Source organism: Macrobrachium rosenbergii, chromosome 11 (assembly GCF_040412425.1).
Source record: "Macrobrachium rosenbergii isolate ZJJX-2024 chromosome 11, ASM4041242v1, whole genome shotgun sequence".
Taxonomy (NCBI): Eukaryota; Metazoa; Arthropoda; class Malacostraca; order Decapoda; family Palaemonidae; genus Macrobrachium; species Macrobrachium rosenbergii.
The window spans coordinates 11,503,099-11,520,775 of record NC_089751.1 but is presented as its reverse complement, the minus strand read 5'-3'; the positions used below and the strand labels follow the sequence as shown (position 1 = coordinate 11,520,775).

The window sequence follows — 17,677 nt, the reverse complement described above, 5'->3', positions numbered from 1 at the left end:
TAAAAACACTAATACAAAAACAAATGATTGTCCCAGAATTTTGGCTTAGATGCCTACTTCTCCTGTAGCAATTACATTATAAAATTTAATTTCCATGGTATAGTGACCATGTTTATAGTTTCATACATATGTCAAAAAGTGCAATTTGGTATTTTGATGATTGGAGGGTGGATGATCAACATACCAATCTGCAGCCCTCTAGCCTCAGTAGTATTTAAGATCTGAGGGCGGACAGAAAAAAGTGCGGATAGACAGACAAAAGCCGTCACAATAGTTTTCTTTTACAGAAAACTAAAAACTTTTGTTCATGAAAAGGCATTTCAAAGCAAGGAGGAAAAGAACGTCGAAGAGGGAAGTTCTTAAACGAGGCTGAGAGATGTTTAAAAATAGAACAGATGGCATCGAGAGTTGGAAACTATCCCTCCAACTCTCCACAGTTATATGAATATAGAAAACAGAATACAGGAAACAAACACCAAGGAGATAGGTGTTGGGTTTGTGTAAATACAAAAAGTAAGTAACATGATATATAAGGAGAAAAGCTCCAAAACTTATAGTCTAAAGCGAGTCAATATGGCTATGTAGCAAGAATAAGTGAATATATAATTTGTGAGACATAGAAAAACATGTTGAAATGTTTCAATATACATAAATATATGCAAAGTATAAAAAAAAATATTATAAAAACAAAAATATTCAAACACAGAAGATAGTCAAACGGCAGGACAGAGAAATAAACGCATGTCTTTACCAGACTGCAGCCAAAAGAACACTGCACAGAACTGAATGTATACGGACTTGGTGGGCGGTGCATCTGCCCCTACCAAAGGTAACTGTTACCATAACCTCCTTGCAAAAGTTTTACGGCCAGATTTCCAGCTCGTTGAAAGTTAATCCCATATGTAAAAACCGAGGAGTTCGTATTCGTGTAGGAACAGTAACATATTGTCCTGGCCAAATAAGTATCAAACAGTCCAATTCCTGAAGACTGTAGTATGAAATTCCTAAGCTACAAATCTACATAAAATTTTGATAAAAAATATTTAACATTTGTCTTCCAGGTTTGTCCATGCAAGTTGAATCAACTTAGAACCCTGAGGTACTAGTAAGGTACAATTTTCCATCATATGAACAAAACTGTTACAACTTGGATTTAACTACAGACATGAATAATCTTACTAATAAATTTCATATTGATATAAAGTACAAAAATCTCATAAATTTTTTTAAAACATCATGACAAACTCCTAGGTGGAAAGGAACACCAGTTTTCAATATAACATTATTAATAAAAGCCAGAGGTGTTTTCTTATGCATGCGTCTTTCTATAAAAAAATAATGATCACCAAAAAATACTATCATAACTGTCATCCAACAGACCACTAAGTTGTAGTTACTTTAAAATAAATAAAATGTCAAACAAAATCCTGTTACCTATTTAAATGCAACAAAGAAGGTCAAGGGAAAATTAAAATTTCAGGGTTTCAACAACTATGCAATAAATAAGATTTAGATTATTATACAATTACTCAATGTATACTGTAATTATTGACATTAATTAAACACACATTACTAATGGAAATGTCTAAGCTAACACACTACAGTATATATAAATCTGTTTAGCCCATAAAAAACTGACTACTTTAAAAACTAATTGGGAATCATAACATTTCTTACATTTGTTTAAGGGAACAATGTAAAATGCAGTTTTAGCATTGGTAGGATCAAACTTGATAGGGTACTTTTCCAGTCGAAGAACATGAGTAAAGGTGAATTTGTGGAAACACTGCAAGGACATCAACTGGTCCTTTGTCATGTGAACGTTACTGCCAATCTCTTTAATACGAATGACAACTTCTCCCGACCTTGTAAACACTGGGAATCCACTGACCTGGGGAAGAAAATTAACTTGTAAATATTTTGCAAATTACCCACTTCAATAAGCATACCTTTTGGATATTTTCTTAAGCCAAACTGTGGAATAGTCTCCCTGAGGATGTAGTGCAGCTGGAACCTTAAAACATTAAACCAAAGATGCAAGGCATTACTACCCTAAAGCAATTCTCTTTGTATTTTAATAATTTACTTACGTTTTTATCTATTTATTTATTAATTTATTTTTTTCTAATAACTGATCTCTTCTTTCTGTATTTCCAAGTAACTTCTGTTACTTCTTTTAAATGAATATCATTTTCTTTGGATCTTTGGAAGACTGAATTTCAAGTTAATGGCCCCTGCAGGCTTGTTGCATATGAATATGGTTAATTTTCTGGAAAAAATAATAATAATCTACTAGATGTAAATGCTTCCCTGCTTATATAATCTTTAAAAATGAGAACTCTTCAACAGCGTGTTCAGTGGTCATTCCAATCCCAAAATTTAAGTGCCTATTACTCCAGAGAAAGCAATATGTGAGACCACAGTGGATACTATTGGATAGCTTCCTCTACATAGCTGACACTGTGTACCAACATACTGTCAGTGAAAGAAGTTATATTAGTAGGTGTGTAAACCTTCATCAAGTTTGCTTTGAAAGCTTAGCGACTTTGGGAGTGTAGATAACAGCACAACAAAGCCATACACAAAGTAATCCCTCGTTTAAATGAATTAATAGGTCCAAGGGAGGTGACAATACTGGACTAGTGAATGAGTGACTAAAGCTATGCTACCCCAAAATTCCATCCTAACTCGAGCTAGGCTATGCAAACCTACAATAAGTTAACAAAATGTAAAATAAAAAGAAATAAGTATATACCATACAGTAAGTATGTAACAAACACACTTTACTTAACCCTTTCATATCTGTATAGTTATCACATCACTGAGGGCACATGAGCCCCGATGTGTCTGGGAGCGCTCGACAGTGCGAAAAAATAATTATTTCGAAAATTCAGCAAAAATATAATCTTTATGCCAACAACGTTCATTTTGCTGTCCTTTTTTTCTAAATGTTTATATTTTATGGTGGAATAGTCAGAATAAGAGTCCCAGCCCTCTAAATACAAAAAAATGTGAGTTATTGCACGAAAAAAAAAAAAAATCTTTATTTATTTTCATATTTTCGTTCAGTAACCCAAAAACTATGAATGTCAGGTGAATGAATTATTTTTATGAGAAAGCCAACAAAATTCTCTAAATATCGACATATAAAAGAATGGAAAAACGAATAAGTCCAGCTGGTGAAAAAATTGATAGAAAAAGGGAAGAAACAGAGCGCTCTGCCCGGCGTATGGTGAGAATTATCGCTAGAAAAAGATTTTTTGAAGAGCCCTATCTCGGTTATTTTTCATATAAATTACTTTGTAAATATACGAAAATGTAGAGGAAAAGTTGAAGAATAATGTGAGAGTCAAGAAAAATGGCTTTGGTAACGACAACAGTTTCATTTTGACGTTATAAATTGATTGAAACGAAAAAAAATTTTACCGTTGTCAACATTATCGTTTGTAGCTCAAAGGCTATAACAGATAGGCGAATGGATTATTTTTTATGAGAAAGCCAACAAAATTCTCTAAATATTGATATATAAAACAATGAAAAACGAATAGGTCCAGTTGGTGAAAAAATTTATGGAAAAGAGGGTAAGAAACAGAGCGATTTGCCCGGCGTATGGTGAGAATTATCGCTAGAAAAAAGTTTTTTTTGAAGAGCCCTATCTCGGTTATTTTTCATAGAAATTACTTTGTAAATATACGAAAATGTAGAGGAAAAGTCGTAGAATAAAGTGAGAGTCAAGAAAAATGGTTTTGGTAACGGCAACAGTTTTATTTTGACGTTAAAAATTGATTGAAACGAAAAAAAATGTTACCATTGTCAACATTATTGTTCGTAGCTCAAAGGCTATAACAGTTAGGCGAATGGATTATTTTTTATGAGAAAGCCAACAAAATTCTCTAAATATTGATATATAAAACAATGAAAAACGAATAAGTCCAGTTGGTGAAAAAATTTATAGAAAAGAGGGTAAGAAACAGAGCGATTTGCCCGGCGTATGGTGAGAATTATCGCTAGAAAAAAGTTTTTTTTGAAGAGCCTTATCTCGGTTATTTTTCATAGAAATTACTTTGTAAATATACGAAAACGTAGAGGAAAAGTTGTAGAATAAAGTGAGAGTCAAGAAAAATGGCTTTGGTAACGGCAACAGTTTCATTTTGACGTTATAATTTGATTGAAACGAAAAAAAATGTTACCGTTGTCAACATTATCGTTAAGTAGCTCAAAAGCTGTAACAGTTAGGCGAATGAATAATTTTTATGAGAAAGCCAATAAAATTCCCTAAATATTGACATATAAAAAATGGAAAACGAATAAGTCCAGTTGGTGAAAAAATTGATAGAAAAGAGGGTGAGAAACAGAGCGCTCTGCCCGCCTATGGTGAGAATTATCGCAAGAAAATTTTTTTTTTTTTTTAATAGCCCTATCTCGGTTATTTTTCATAGAAATTACTTTGTAAATATATGAAAAGTAGAGGAAAAGTTGAAGAATAAAGGAAAGTCAAGAAAAATGGCTTTGGTAACGGCAACAGTTTCATTTTGACGTTATAAATTGATCAAACGAAAAAAAGTTACCGTTGTCAACATTATTGTTCGTAGCTCAAAAACTATAACAGTTAGGCGAATGAATTATTTTTATGAGAAAGCCAAGAAAATTCTCTAAATATCGACATATAAAAAAATGAAAAACGAATAAGTCCAGTTGGTGAAAAATTGATAGAAAAGTGGGTAAGAAACAGAGCGCTACCGCCAGGCATAAGGTGAGAATTATCGCTAGACATTTTTTTGAAGAGCCCTACCTCGGATTTTTTTTCATAGAAATTACTTTGTAAATATACAAAAATGTAGAGGAAAGGTTGAGGAATAAAGTGAGAGTCAAGAAAAATGGCTTTGGTAACAGCAACAGTTTCATTTTGACGTTATAAGCTGTTCGAAACAAAAAAAAAAATGTTACCGTTGTCAACATTATCGTTCGTAGCTCAAAAGCTATAACAGTTGGGTGAATGAATTATTTTTTATGAGAAAGCCAACAAAATTCTCTAAATATCGATATATATGATAATGAAAAATGAGATTCAGAGCCCTGCCTAAAATCCAGACATCTCTTATGTGATGCACTAACAAATTTCCGCTAGTTTTACCGTAAAAACTTTGCGAAAGCATGTTGGAAACTGTTCTCAATTGACGTCGCTGTATGTAAACAGCCACACGTGTTTACCCAGTCTCGTACGCATGGTCTCTGACAGAAGTGTGGCCTGTCAGGCCTGCGTGGGTGCGATCAGCTGATGTCATTGTGAGAATTTTACTACGCCATGGATTTGCGCATGCGCAGTAGAGGAACTAAAAAATTTATAGAAAATAGAGGATACCAAACAGAGTGTTTCCAATAATGTAATCCTACATTTTATAAAAAAAAATGTAAGATACGAGAGAAACGTGGGTAGGATCAGCTGATTTCATTGTGGGAAATTTACTATGCCAGGGAATTGCGCATGCGTAGTATAGGCACTGCTTGCCTGGCGATCGATGCCTGAGTTACACGGTCCAAGGTATGCTTTAGCCTATGGAAACCACCAAATGTCCGAAAATAAAAAAAATTTACCCCTACCACACGTACGAAAAATGTCGGTAAATTTTACGTACAATTACGTCAGTCAGACAAGAAGGGGGGTAGGGGGTTATTGCGTAATATGACGTCAATTGGGCAGGAAAGGGTTAAAAAAAAAAATGATACTTTAGCAACCAAACTTTCTTTCTCAAGTCTTAGTCAGAGCAAGCTAGCCTCCAAATCAGTATTTACAACCACATTACTGTAACAACATGCCCAAAGGTCATAAAGTCATGGCAAAGCAAAGCCCCACCTATATGGGATGTGCCTGATGTCTAATCAATCATGCACTCAGATTTTCTATATGCCTACCTGCTGGAATCAGAGTGGAAATAGTCCACTGGTTTTAAAAGTGTTCTTATTAGTGTGATTTTCACATTGGTCATGAGTGAATGGAGAATGCTCACTGCTATTTTAAGTTTCTTTTGCAGATTAACTAAAGTCTTGTTAAGCACTTGTAAAAGAAGTTTGTATGTGAATTAAACTTTGGAACTGCTGAATCTTGATGTATAAGTAAAGCCAGTGAAAATGGTCTCTGTGTTAACAAAACTACACACCTGTGCTTTTATGTTAATAAGGTTATTGAATATTTAAAACTCACGAGCCCTTTTTTTTAACAACCATATCACTGAGTAACCATTTGTTATGGAAAAATATATTGTGCAGCAAAACTAGCTCATGGAAGAAGTAAATCACTGTCCCTCCTCTGTACAGTGTTGAGGTTTAAACAAGAATCAGGTTTATCTCTGTGATTTTTAGGTTAAGGGATGTGCCTTAAAGGAATGGTTGTAAGTTTTACTGTACAAACATAATCTCTGTACACGCATGAATCGAGACTAAGATTTAAAGTTCTGATTAGTAGGCCGCTGTTGCTACATCAAAGCAGAATTACATTTAATTACTGCAAATTAAAGTCTGACTTGAAGAAGTGTTGGGTAAAAAAACATAAAACTAATATTAAAAGTTCTTTTCCTCTAATAGGTAACCTAAAGTTCTCTCACATTAGTACCTCCTGTTGTTGTTACTATAGTCTTTTACATAAGACTATTGTACTAGTTTATAATTAATAATGTAACCACTTGAGTCATGTGCTATGCACTGTTCGAGTACAGTCAATTGGGGTTTATGTCTTACCTCATATAGTGCATGTGTTTTCTACCTCATATAGCATGTGTGTGTTTTTCATACTTGTTTCATGTGTCCAAAAACAAACTCAATTCCAAGGAGTCTTTTAATAGCTTGAGTTCAGTCCTTGTTAAGGGCATTAAAGTAAAATAGTTTCAATCTCATCTTCTATGAGTGTGCTGATTTTTACATCTTTTGTTTTTGCTTGTTTTAAGTTTACTAACATCTAAATTTATTATTCCTGTATTCTTATACATCTTTTTTATATACAATATACACATATATATTACTGTACTTAGTTAATATGTATGGATTAAGACTAGTAAAAGAACATGGAGTAACATCAAAGAACACAAAGAAACAAAATACAGCTTACAAGGAAAACGATTATATGCAAACACAGATTAAGAGGACTAGTTACTATGTTGGGTTAAGCACATCAAACATAAATCCCCCGTATGGCGGTAGTGCCATCAGTACACCTCATGCAGTGCACTGTGGGCATACTTAAGGTTCTTTGTTGCATCCCTTTGGCCCCTAGCTGCAACCCCTTTCATTCCTTTTAACACACCTCCATTCATATTCTCTTTCTTTCATCTTACTTTCCAACCTCTCTTAACAATTGATTCATAGTGCAACTGCAACATTTCCCTCCTTTCAAAACTTTTTTGTCAATTTTCGTTTCAGTGGTAAATGACTTCATAGGTCCCAGTGGCTGGCCTTTGGCCTAAATTCTATATTGTATTCTATCAAACACAAATAAATAGCAAATACATATGTGAGAAGGAATAGAGCAGTGAAAATTAAAAGGTCAAGGTTTTATAAGGATAGTTAAGTAAAAAATTAAGGAAATATCGTAAAAAATTAAGGAAATATCGTAAATAATTTTACTAAAGCAAATTGCAGATAACAACAATTATAACTCAATAGCAGGAACAAAAACTTATAACACAAAACACATAAGTGATGGTTATGTACACATAAAAATTTATTTTAAACTGCAACCTAGTCCAAAGTCCCAATGTACATGCAGCATGTGTGACTTGTATGTTTTATGCTTTTAAGTTTTTGCTTGTGCTGCTGAGTCTGTAATTATGTTATCTGCATTTACTTTGGTAACATTACTTACTCTATTTCCTTAATTTTCACTTAACTATCAACTATCCTTTTACTAAATATCTGGCACTCACTTTGCTTGACCTAATAATTTTCACTTATCTATTCCTTCTCACATATATCAATTATTTAGTTAAGTATACAACTACCTTAATCATCATAAGTATTACTATATATATTATAAAAGTATATTATACATCCTGAAGACTTACAATATGGAAGTAGTTATGATACTGGTAGTTAATTATGATAAAGAATATCTGGTAATTATCTGCATATATGGTATTTTATATAATATATAAAATTTATATGTATGTAATAATTTCATATTACAGGTACTGTAAGCAGATGAGGACTGCAGTTTGTATATACCCAGTAGGTATTACTACTGAACACAACAGAAGGTACAAAGAATGTATAAGTATACATGCACCTCTTTTATGTTTATGATGTCCATCACTGACTTCACTTTTACTTTTGTTTTTACATGACTATTACTATCAATGTGCAAAGTGAAAAGTTGCATATGTCGTGTTTAGTGGTAATGGGTTTGCACAGAGAAAAAATTAATTTCCAACTATTTACTGGTCTACATACTATACGTGGGTAATGGCAGCACATACACTTTTGTTACTTACATGAATGTTTTCAATTAACTTGAAATAAATATATATACTCTACAGTAAACCCCACGTATTCGTGTTTTCACGATTCGCAGGATTTTCTGTCGAAAGTATCTATAAATTATTCACAAAAAACTTGGCGATTCCCGGGCTTTTCATTGGGAAATATTCACGAATTAGCGTATTTTGATGTTATTTTCATGACTAAACACATTTCTTTATGATAAAAATGATTTACTATTTTTCAAATATTATTAAGATTAATAATAATAATAATAATAATAATAATAATAATAATAATAATAATAATAATAATATATTTTCCATGCATTTGTGTAGTAAATTTTTTAACATTTTAAACAAACAAATAGTGATTCCCAGTCTTTTTATGCTTGACTTGAGAAAGGAGGGGGGGGGGGAGTGAATGTCAATTTGCTTGACAGTTTGACATATTGGCCGGAGGGAAGGGGAGTGTTGCCCTCAGAAGCTTAAAGATTTCAAAACAATTATTCTCCTCTTCCTCTTCCTCTCTCTCTCTCTCAGGAAAAGATACTGTGTGTGTGTGTGTGTGTGTGTGTTGTGTGTGTGTGTGTGTGTGTGTGTGTGTGTGTGTGTGTGTGTGTGTGTGTGTGTGTGTGTGTGTGTGTGTGTGTGTGTGTGTGTGTGTGTGTGTGTGTGTGTGTGTGTGTGTGTGTGTGTGTGTGTGTGTGTGTGTGTGTGTGTAGTAAAGGTATTACATCTTTGGAAGACAAAAGTCAAACTAATTTTGTTGTCAGAGATTAAAGAGATAAACTCTCTCTCTTTCCAGCCAGCCTTGTTGAATACAACTCGAAGTGGTAACTCTCTTTCTCTCTGGTTTGGCTGGAAGGCTTAGAAGTATGTATGTATATATTTTTAAGGGTACCAATGTTTAAGATACTTTGAAATTATTTTACTATAATTCCAAAGATAATTAATTACTGTAATAGGATAATAATTTAAGGTATATTTGATGTACGATGATACTTTAAGTAGGCATTTGGTATTTGAATTTTCAACATAGGCAGTTATAAGCGTTTTTAGAGGGGAAGTAGCGAGTATTCGTGGATTTTAACTATTTGTGGGGGGTCTGGAACACATCCCCCATGAATACAGGGGGTTTACTGTACTCATACAGTAATGGTTACTGTACTCATACAATAACCCTTAACCAAAGTATGAAATACTGCAATCTTGATGCTTAAAAAATGCATTATTCAGACTTACCTTGGATATAGGTTTTGTAGTTACAATACCAAGTGATCGTGTAGATTGCTCAGGACGGTAAATTTTGCGTCCACGGGTATTCTGTTCATCTGGGATTGGACATGTCAAAACCATATCCAATTTATATACAAATAATTCCAACTCTTCTCTCGGCTGATCACCAGTTAAACAGTCTGCAACCTGTTTTAAAGAAAAAACCATACATAATTACAAGGCTTCATTAACAAGGGTCTCAGTTGATATCAACTGACATCAATCTTAGCAATTAGTTACAGGAATTATGTTAGAACAGTCAATAAATTATAATAATAAATTATATAAGAAATATGGAGTACTCCAACTTCATTTACAGGTAACTGCTCCTATTTACTTAATGCCTAGTCACCCATGCAGTAACTGATTTCTATTAGCTAGCATCACAAAAATTAAGGAAACTGATTCTCTTAGGTGCAACAAACTTCACTTACTAACTAGTTGTCTATGTTCATATTTAACATTACTTTCAAATATTCATGTATTTATGTTGAGGATTTAGCATTGCAATTCCTGACAGAATTTATACATAATGAGGGTCACTTATTCTTTGCTTTGTTTTATTCATACTCTTTACCAAATTATCTAAAGTTACTAGGAGATGCCTTGAAAAGTAAGTACTTCCTTTCCTAAGTCATTGCTGCTACTCCATCTGAAAATGTATCCCCATGTTGAGGAAAACTATATAGAGCATGGCAAGACCATAAATAGCATTCTTCAAAAGTGTTTTCCACCATTCAGTTCCATAAGATTGGAAGACTTCACTACTAGAGGAAACATATGGAAATCTACAAATGAAGTTGAACAACCTATGATTGACTCTAAAAACCGAAGAAACTTATTGAAGATAGTGACTGGATGAAAATCACAAAAAAAGGTTGTGCAGTGAATGTGTCCAGTAAAAGAAGTTATGTTTATTTTAGGATACCAACAGTTTTGTCTTTTGTCTCATCCATTTATCCTTTGAAATATTCTGTGACTTTTCACATCAGCTGTATGGTATTGTATTGTGACAGGTTTGTCTATTCATCCTTGATTTGACCTGATTTATGAAAAACTGACTATAAAGCCAAGCACTTGGCACTTTCAGCCATTCATTGATCAATCTAGGGAAGAGAGAAAGTCAAAATTTCCTAGAAAAAAATTGATTTCCCAAAACGATTTAAGAATGGCTTCACTGAACTGAGACATGATAAAACCCTCTGCATCGCTAAAACTGATACATGAAATATCATAGTAATAAAGGATAATGCAAATTATGTCTTTAAAATATTTTAGGAGCAAATAGTACGTGTGCAAAATTGAATAAGAATCCCTTTGATTAATCAATAGTTATTCTCCATCATAATTTATAAGACATGGTTAAAACAAATAACCCTTTGAGACTTTACTACTGTTTCTCTGTCTCATATAAACTTTCAAAGTACAGAGCTTAAAAAATTACCACTACAGCTGTTAGAAACTATACAAGGCACCCAACTGATTAATTCATTAGACCTAAAAAATAAATTCAAAGCTTTCATGCTCAATCCCATTTCTCAATTAGTAAGTTTTGATGTAAGTTCTATATTTACAAAAATGCTACTGAATCGGTTTTAGAACATCTCGAAAGTGAATTAACTGGATTTGACTCACGACTAACAGGCAGTGAAATTTTGGAACGAATAAATTGGACATTTGTGATTTCAAGTTCATTTTTAATGGAAAATTCTACAAACAAACATTTGGTATGGCAATGGGTGACCTTGTAACACCAGTTCCTTACAACTTATGTGTGATAAGACCAATGCATCACGTGTGGACTCTTGTAAGGCTAACTCAGAGGATCTGTCATTAAATGAGAAGTGAAAATTGAAATGAGGTATAAGGTACATAATTTGGAGAAACAAGAAGGAATACACAATGAGGAATGTGTAAAAACTAAATGGCAGAAAGCAAGGAAACTGAAGGCACAACAGATGCTTGAAAAAGTTTTGGTAAATTCCCCTAGGGGCAACTATGAAAATCTACAAAACTGGTAAGAATTACATCAGAAATTTTTATATGGAATTGGTAAAAAAAAATTACTTACATCCCAAAACTAAGCTCATCATCTTTCCACTTTCTCTTCAGATTAGCCACTCATCTATTACATTTTCAGTGCTTATCTACTTGCCATTCATTGAATATTTTCCTTCCAAACGTGTTCCCTAACACCCATTCAATCTCTGCAATGGTAAGTCCCCAACCTCATTTTGCAAGTTCCCCAGCCTTTATTTTTTAAGAACACCAAACTTTTTGTGAAGGGATTAGATGCCTTGAGGAAGGTTCTATTGTTTACAGGGGATCCAATATTATGGATATTTTCAAGTGTGTTGAGATACATTAAATGAATCTCACCCAAAGATTTGCACTCAAAAAGCAAATTATTTTAACAGAAAACCTTAGCAACGACGTGTGAATGCATCCAACTTTTAGGCTTCCTGTTCTGGAAGGGCTGAGTAATATATTGGCAACTTCTTGTTACTGTGGGTGACAAAGAACTCAATCTTTCGAGATCTCCATAACTGTTACAGTCTTGCATATGTCGGATGCAAGACTGTAACAGTTATGGAGATCTCCAAAGATTAATTTCTTTCTTACACACAGCAACACACTGCCAATGTATTACTCAGCCCTTCCAAAACAGGAAGCCTAAAAGATGAATGCACTCACACATTCAAGGGACAATATGGAGGCTTATGCAGTACCCCATTAGAAGCAATAATAGAAGTTCTAGACATAATGATGACTTCCAGAAACCTCCTTGTAACCTTGACACCCCTCATTGAACGAATCAAGTCAATTTTGGGTTTCTCATGCCACAGGTTACACTGGAACTGAAGTTTGATCTTCATGCCTGGAGGTAATCCAGTGACAGGTACAAAAGAAAGGATCTTCTGAAAGTGCCACCAAGGCAATCACTAGACCATGTAAAACTCCCCAGCATGACTGTACCTGTCAGGGTGAAAATTCCTTGTAGCTGGCAAGAACATTCATACAATTCATGCCACTGTTCTCAACATGGCAGATCTCCTGTGGTCTCTCAGAAAAGACAAGAGCTTTCCAGTATCAGCCATTAGAAGTTACACAGGTCATGTTTCTCCGACTTTGACCATTTCTCAGATTTCTCCTAACCTTGGAACAGATCTTTTCCCCTCCTCAGAAATAAACCAACTTTTCCAGAAACAAGTACTAAAAAGGACTATTGAGCTTCTCCCGAAAATTTTAACATGGGCACCATATGAATCTTTGGAACCAGCCTCTGTTGTTGACCTTATATTGAAGGCAATTTTGCTCATAATGTTGCCAACTCTCCAGAATATCATGTTTTATCAGATTTCATACACTTTAGTTTTGAAAACTGCATTGCAGTTAGATGTAAAAATCAACAGGTAAGGTGTAACTAATAACCTGAACGCCTTCTTCTGCAGGTCAAGCCTATACATAAAAAGATGAAATTCTGTTTTGCTGATTTCATAAAAAAGACTCAAGTCTCTCAGAACATTGTACTATGGTGCCTTTTGCCAGTGATCACTTAAAAATCATGCTCAGGACAATATTATTCCTTGTCCAGTTAGAGCCTTAGGATGCAGATACACAAGCAAGTTGGCAGTTGGTTACTGAGCATCAGTGGCTTTGTGTTCACTGTCAGGTCAGGCAAAGAAGGTTGCAGAAATAGGCTGAACTTATGAGAGGATTAACTCATGTAAATATTGGTATATAACAAAATCAAATGAAAGCAGGCTAAGGGGACAAAATACCTAAATCAAGTCTCTGCCTGTAAAATATCTAAGTGTCCTCTATCATAGCCTATTATTATTATTACAAATGACCTAAAACAGGTTGCACTGATTATATCACTGTTATAAATAAATGAGGCCGTACATACTAACTTCCGTATGGTACTAAAATCTATTTGAATTACTCTGCACTCAAAACCCTTATCAAGATTTTCTCACAAATGGCATGTAAAACCTAAAAGAGCATCACATATACCCAACTACTTCCTATATGCATATTGACACTTGGCTATCAATCCTTTAGATTCACAAACTTATGTAGCTGTTTAAAAATAACTTTCTGGTACAAGGACAACAGAAATTGGCCTGTAGCTACTGAAGTCTGCAGATATGCCACTCCTTAGAACAGGCACTGTATTACTAAGATTGTTCTCACCTGCAAATATACTATGTCAGCCTAAAAATCTACTATTCTTGGGAGACAACACATTAGAAATGTTTCTAAAAAAAACAAAGGGAAGAAACCATCAGAATCTTCTCTACCCAACTATCAAGATTATCAAAAATTTTTTTAACATCCCTAGAGCAAAATGCAAATTTTAGTACATTTAATAAAATGACAATATTTTAAAAAGTCCATATATTTACCCTCTTTATGATAGGCCTATTCATAAATTATATAGTTAACTACTAAACACTTAAAGTCAAAAGTACTCTATCAGAGGCTTATTCCTATGATATAAGGTACAGAACTTTAATGACACTTTTTAGAATTCCAGTCCCCTCTTTACCACCAGCCTAGTCATTTAAGATACAGTACAATACAAAGGTAAACCTACAGGTAAGTAACTGGTATCTTGCGGGTAATACACCCACAGGTATTCAGGCATGTACGGTATTCATATTATAATTACAGTATTATCCAGATGAACCCTATTCATATGGAACAAGCCTACAAGGGTCACTGACTTGAAATTTAAGCTTCCAAAGAATAAGGTGGTCATTTGAAAGAAGTAACAGGAGACACAGAAAGAATATTAATAACTGACACATCAAAATTTAAGTAAATTACAGGAGAAACTGGATCCTCGCTAAAACTTTTGAGGTTTCAGTTACACAACATCCTCCGGAAGACTGTTCCACAGTCCAACAATATAAGAATTAAGGACCTCTAGATTTCTAACTAAGGAGTTTGACAGCGAGGCACATTTACTACATATTTGTGCTGCTTTTCAGCAAATCTGGTCGCTCTCCACAGGAAAAGAGGATCAGGGATCAACTGTGAAACTGAAACATCTTTTAAAATGCAACTTATGAAAAACAAGACCATCCATCAATGGTCCAAGTCATAACCGCTGATGTTATGAAACAGAAACCTAAAACCATGGAACATTCTGTCTAAAAGATATAAATCTCTGGCAGAGGCAGATATCCACACTGGAAAATAGTATTCTAGTAAAGGAAGGATTAATGACCTAAAACATTGCATTTATTCTATCACTTTTATAAATATGAAGCCTTAAATACAATATCAAACGTTTAAAAGGCATTTGCTCACACTTTCATTAGATATTTCTCAAAATATCTAATCTACCATCATTTCTGAAACTGAACTCTATGCAGTAAAACCATCTAGAGGGGCATACACATAGTTCTCAGCTCTCATCTTTTATACTCTCCCAACATGAGCAAAACTATATATGTGACACCCAAAACACAACAATCACAACTGTTTACACAAAACCATTTGCCTAAAGCTTCCAAACTTCCATTGGCAATGTTTTGAAAGTTTAAATCTGATGATAAAAATACCTTCTTGTAATAATATTGCCGGCGTTTCGTAGTACCAGGACGGGGCATCCCCTCTGGAACTTGATCATCCACAGGTGGTGGACAAAGGTGGTCATCCAAATTCATACTCTCTTTCCCTACTGGTTGTAGCTGGTCATCTAATTCGCCCATCTCATGAAGGCAACGACAACACTTAAGAGCAGCTGACATTTTTGCTAGAGATACCTTCTTCTGCCATGGACCCTGATAATTAAATTAACACATCACTGTAAATCTATAGCCAAAATTTTTTGGAAATTCAATTTCTTTAAGTCTACAATAGCATTATAACAGCAGCATTCATCAATAAATTATCATCGTTAAGCACAAAAAGGAGATACACTAACTATCTGTATTTCACTCATATTATCACATCTTTACTCTATCCACTGTCATACTTTACAATAAAGGCTAAATATTCTTAAAGGTTTACAAATAAGCAGCTCTTGTTACTGTTTTGTGTACAGTTGGGTCATTCATATACAAGGCTAGTTTTCCAGCCCATCCTCAAATCAGCTTGTCTGAAACGCACGCCACAAAAAACATAACCAAAAGCAATTAGTGTGCCACAGACTAGGCTATAAGACTTCAACAAAATCCTAGAAAATTATAAAGTATTCACAAATAATTACTGAAAATATAAAATCTCATCTTTAAGGAAACGACAATGTATATTTTAGAGGGTGATTGGTCATTGCCTTAGAACTTGTAACTTAAACAATGAGCCTATTTTGAAAAAATTACATAAATAAAATACGTATGGGAGCTGTATGCCTGGCAGTGCCAAGCTATTGAGTCAGTGCAAGCTGAGGCACTAGAAACAAATGGCCAGGAGAGAGCATGCCAATGCCACCAACTCATCTTCATACCTAGCTGTCAGTGACAAAATACAACTTTCCTACCTCTTCCACTGAGTACTATTACCATGACTGCAGTAAAAAATTAAATGTAAATGTCGCACTGTTTATATTAAAACCTTTGGTCTAATAACCTTTTACTGTAATAAAAGATGAATGGCACTGTCACTGTAAAATACAGCAGCAATATATACACGTAAAACTGTTTGGTAAATGATGGGCACTAAAATGAATTTAAAATTACTAGTGTACAACAGAAAGATAGATCTGGTTATTCAAAAATACTTAAAATGCTCATAGTAATGGAGTAATAAACAATGGAAATACTGTAATTGTAAGGCAAAAATGGTACTGTACATTAGAAAAAAAAATAACTATGGTAATAACCCATACAAACTGTATAACTAATGACTGAATTCATGCGAACTTGAAAAACTGCTGTTCTTTAATGGTAAGATTTTATAATTATCCCTGTAACAAAAATGGTACTGTACAGCAGAAAGAATAACTGTACAGTAACAACACAAACACATTCTAAACTACTGAAGAAATTTATGTGAACTTGAAAAACTGCTGTTCAGTAACTACAAGACCTTATATAAGTGTTTGTAACAAATTTCTGAATAACATCTTAACTATGTAGCAGCTAAGACTGCGAAGTACTGTAAGATGCATTAAAAATAAAAAAATCTCAAGACTATGTATATAAGTTATTTTTCTTGCTTTACCTTTTTCTTGCAGTTAAAATACATAAATTTGTTTTTAATAAGATAATTTAACATTCTAATAAATGATACAATAGCTTGCAATGGTTTATGCTAGCTTTTGCAAAAACAAACATCTATGCTGTTATATACACTATCAGCAATCTAGCAAAAGTAGTTCCTTGTACATCTACAGTTGTCTTTTTACTTTTCTGCTTTACTTTGCACTGTTTCTTTTCCTTCTCTGATACAATAAACACACAGTATGGCATGTTTTACTAACCATTTTCATATAATGACATCTGTATTCTCATAAAAAATTTTTAGTCTTCTGGAACCCCAAGCATTTGTTAAGAAGACATATATGTGGGCAACATCTACAAAAAAATGGCACAGACCATTTTAAATTTAATAATCTTCAATTCCACATGTATAAAAAATAAAGAAGGGCACATGGTTGCAAAACTCAATAGGTATACCAAAAATACAAATACAATTAAGATAAAATAAATATAATCTTAAAATAAGTAAGAAACAGGTTCTTGAGTACATCTTTAACCAAGGGAACTGTGACTTAAGCCCATAAAATGGCAGGGTAATATTCAAAGGTTTTGGAACATTGATTAACTGGTCATCACCACAAAAACATCAACTAGTATGATACAAAATTTTTTTTCTCTAAATAGTAGGAACACATAATTAAAAGGAAGGGATGTACCTAATTCCTTTGTGCTAAGAACTAAAGGAATATGCAATATACCATTCTGAATCTGCCATCAATT

At 33.8% G+C, this 17,677-nt stretch overlaps 1 protein-coding gene across 3 annotated transcripts in view; it reads right to left on the bottom strand.

Annotated features, from left to right (window-relative positions):
• Positions 1–17,677, bottom strand: part of LOC136843142 (endoribonuclease Dcr-1-like) — a 91,570-nt gene that overhangs the window by 22,824 nt on the left and 51,069 nt on the right. For all 3 annotated transcript variants that reach the window (XM_067111193.1, XM_067111194.1, XM_067111195.1), the window contains exons 15-17: positions 15,317–15,538; positions 9,711–9,890; positions 1,678–1,891 (exon numbers count right to left, since the gene is read on the bottom strand). In XM_067111193.1, coding sequence (XP_066967294.1) covers positions 1,678–1,891; positions 9,711–9,890; positions 15,317–15,538 — 616 coding nt within the window. The remainder of the gene's footprint in view (positions 1–1,677; positions 1,892–9,710; positions 9,891–15,316; positions 15,539–17,677) is intronic.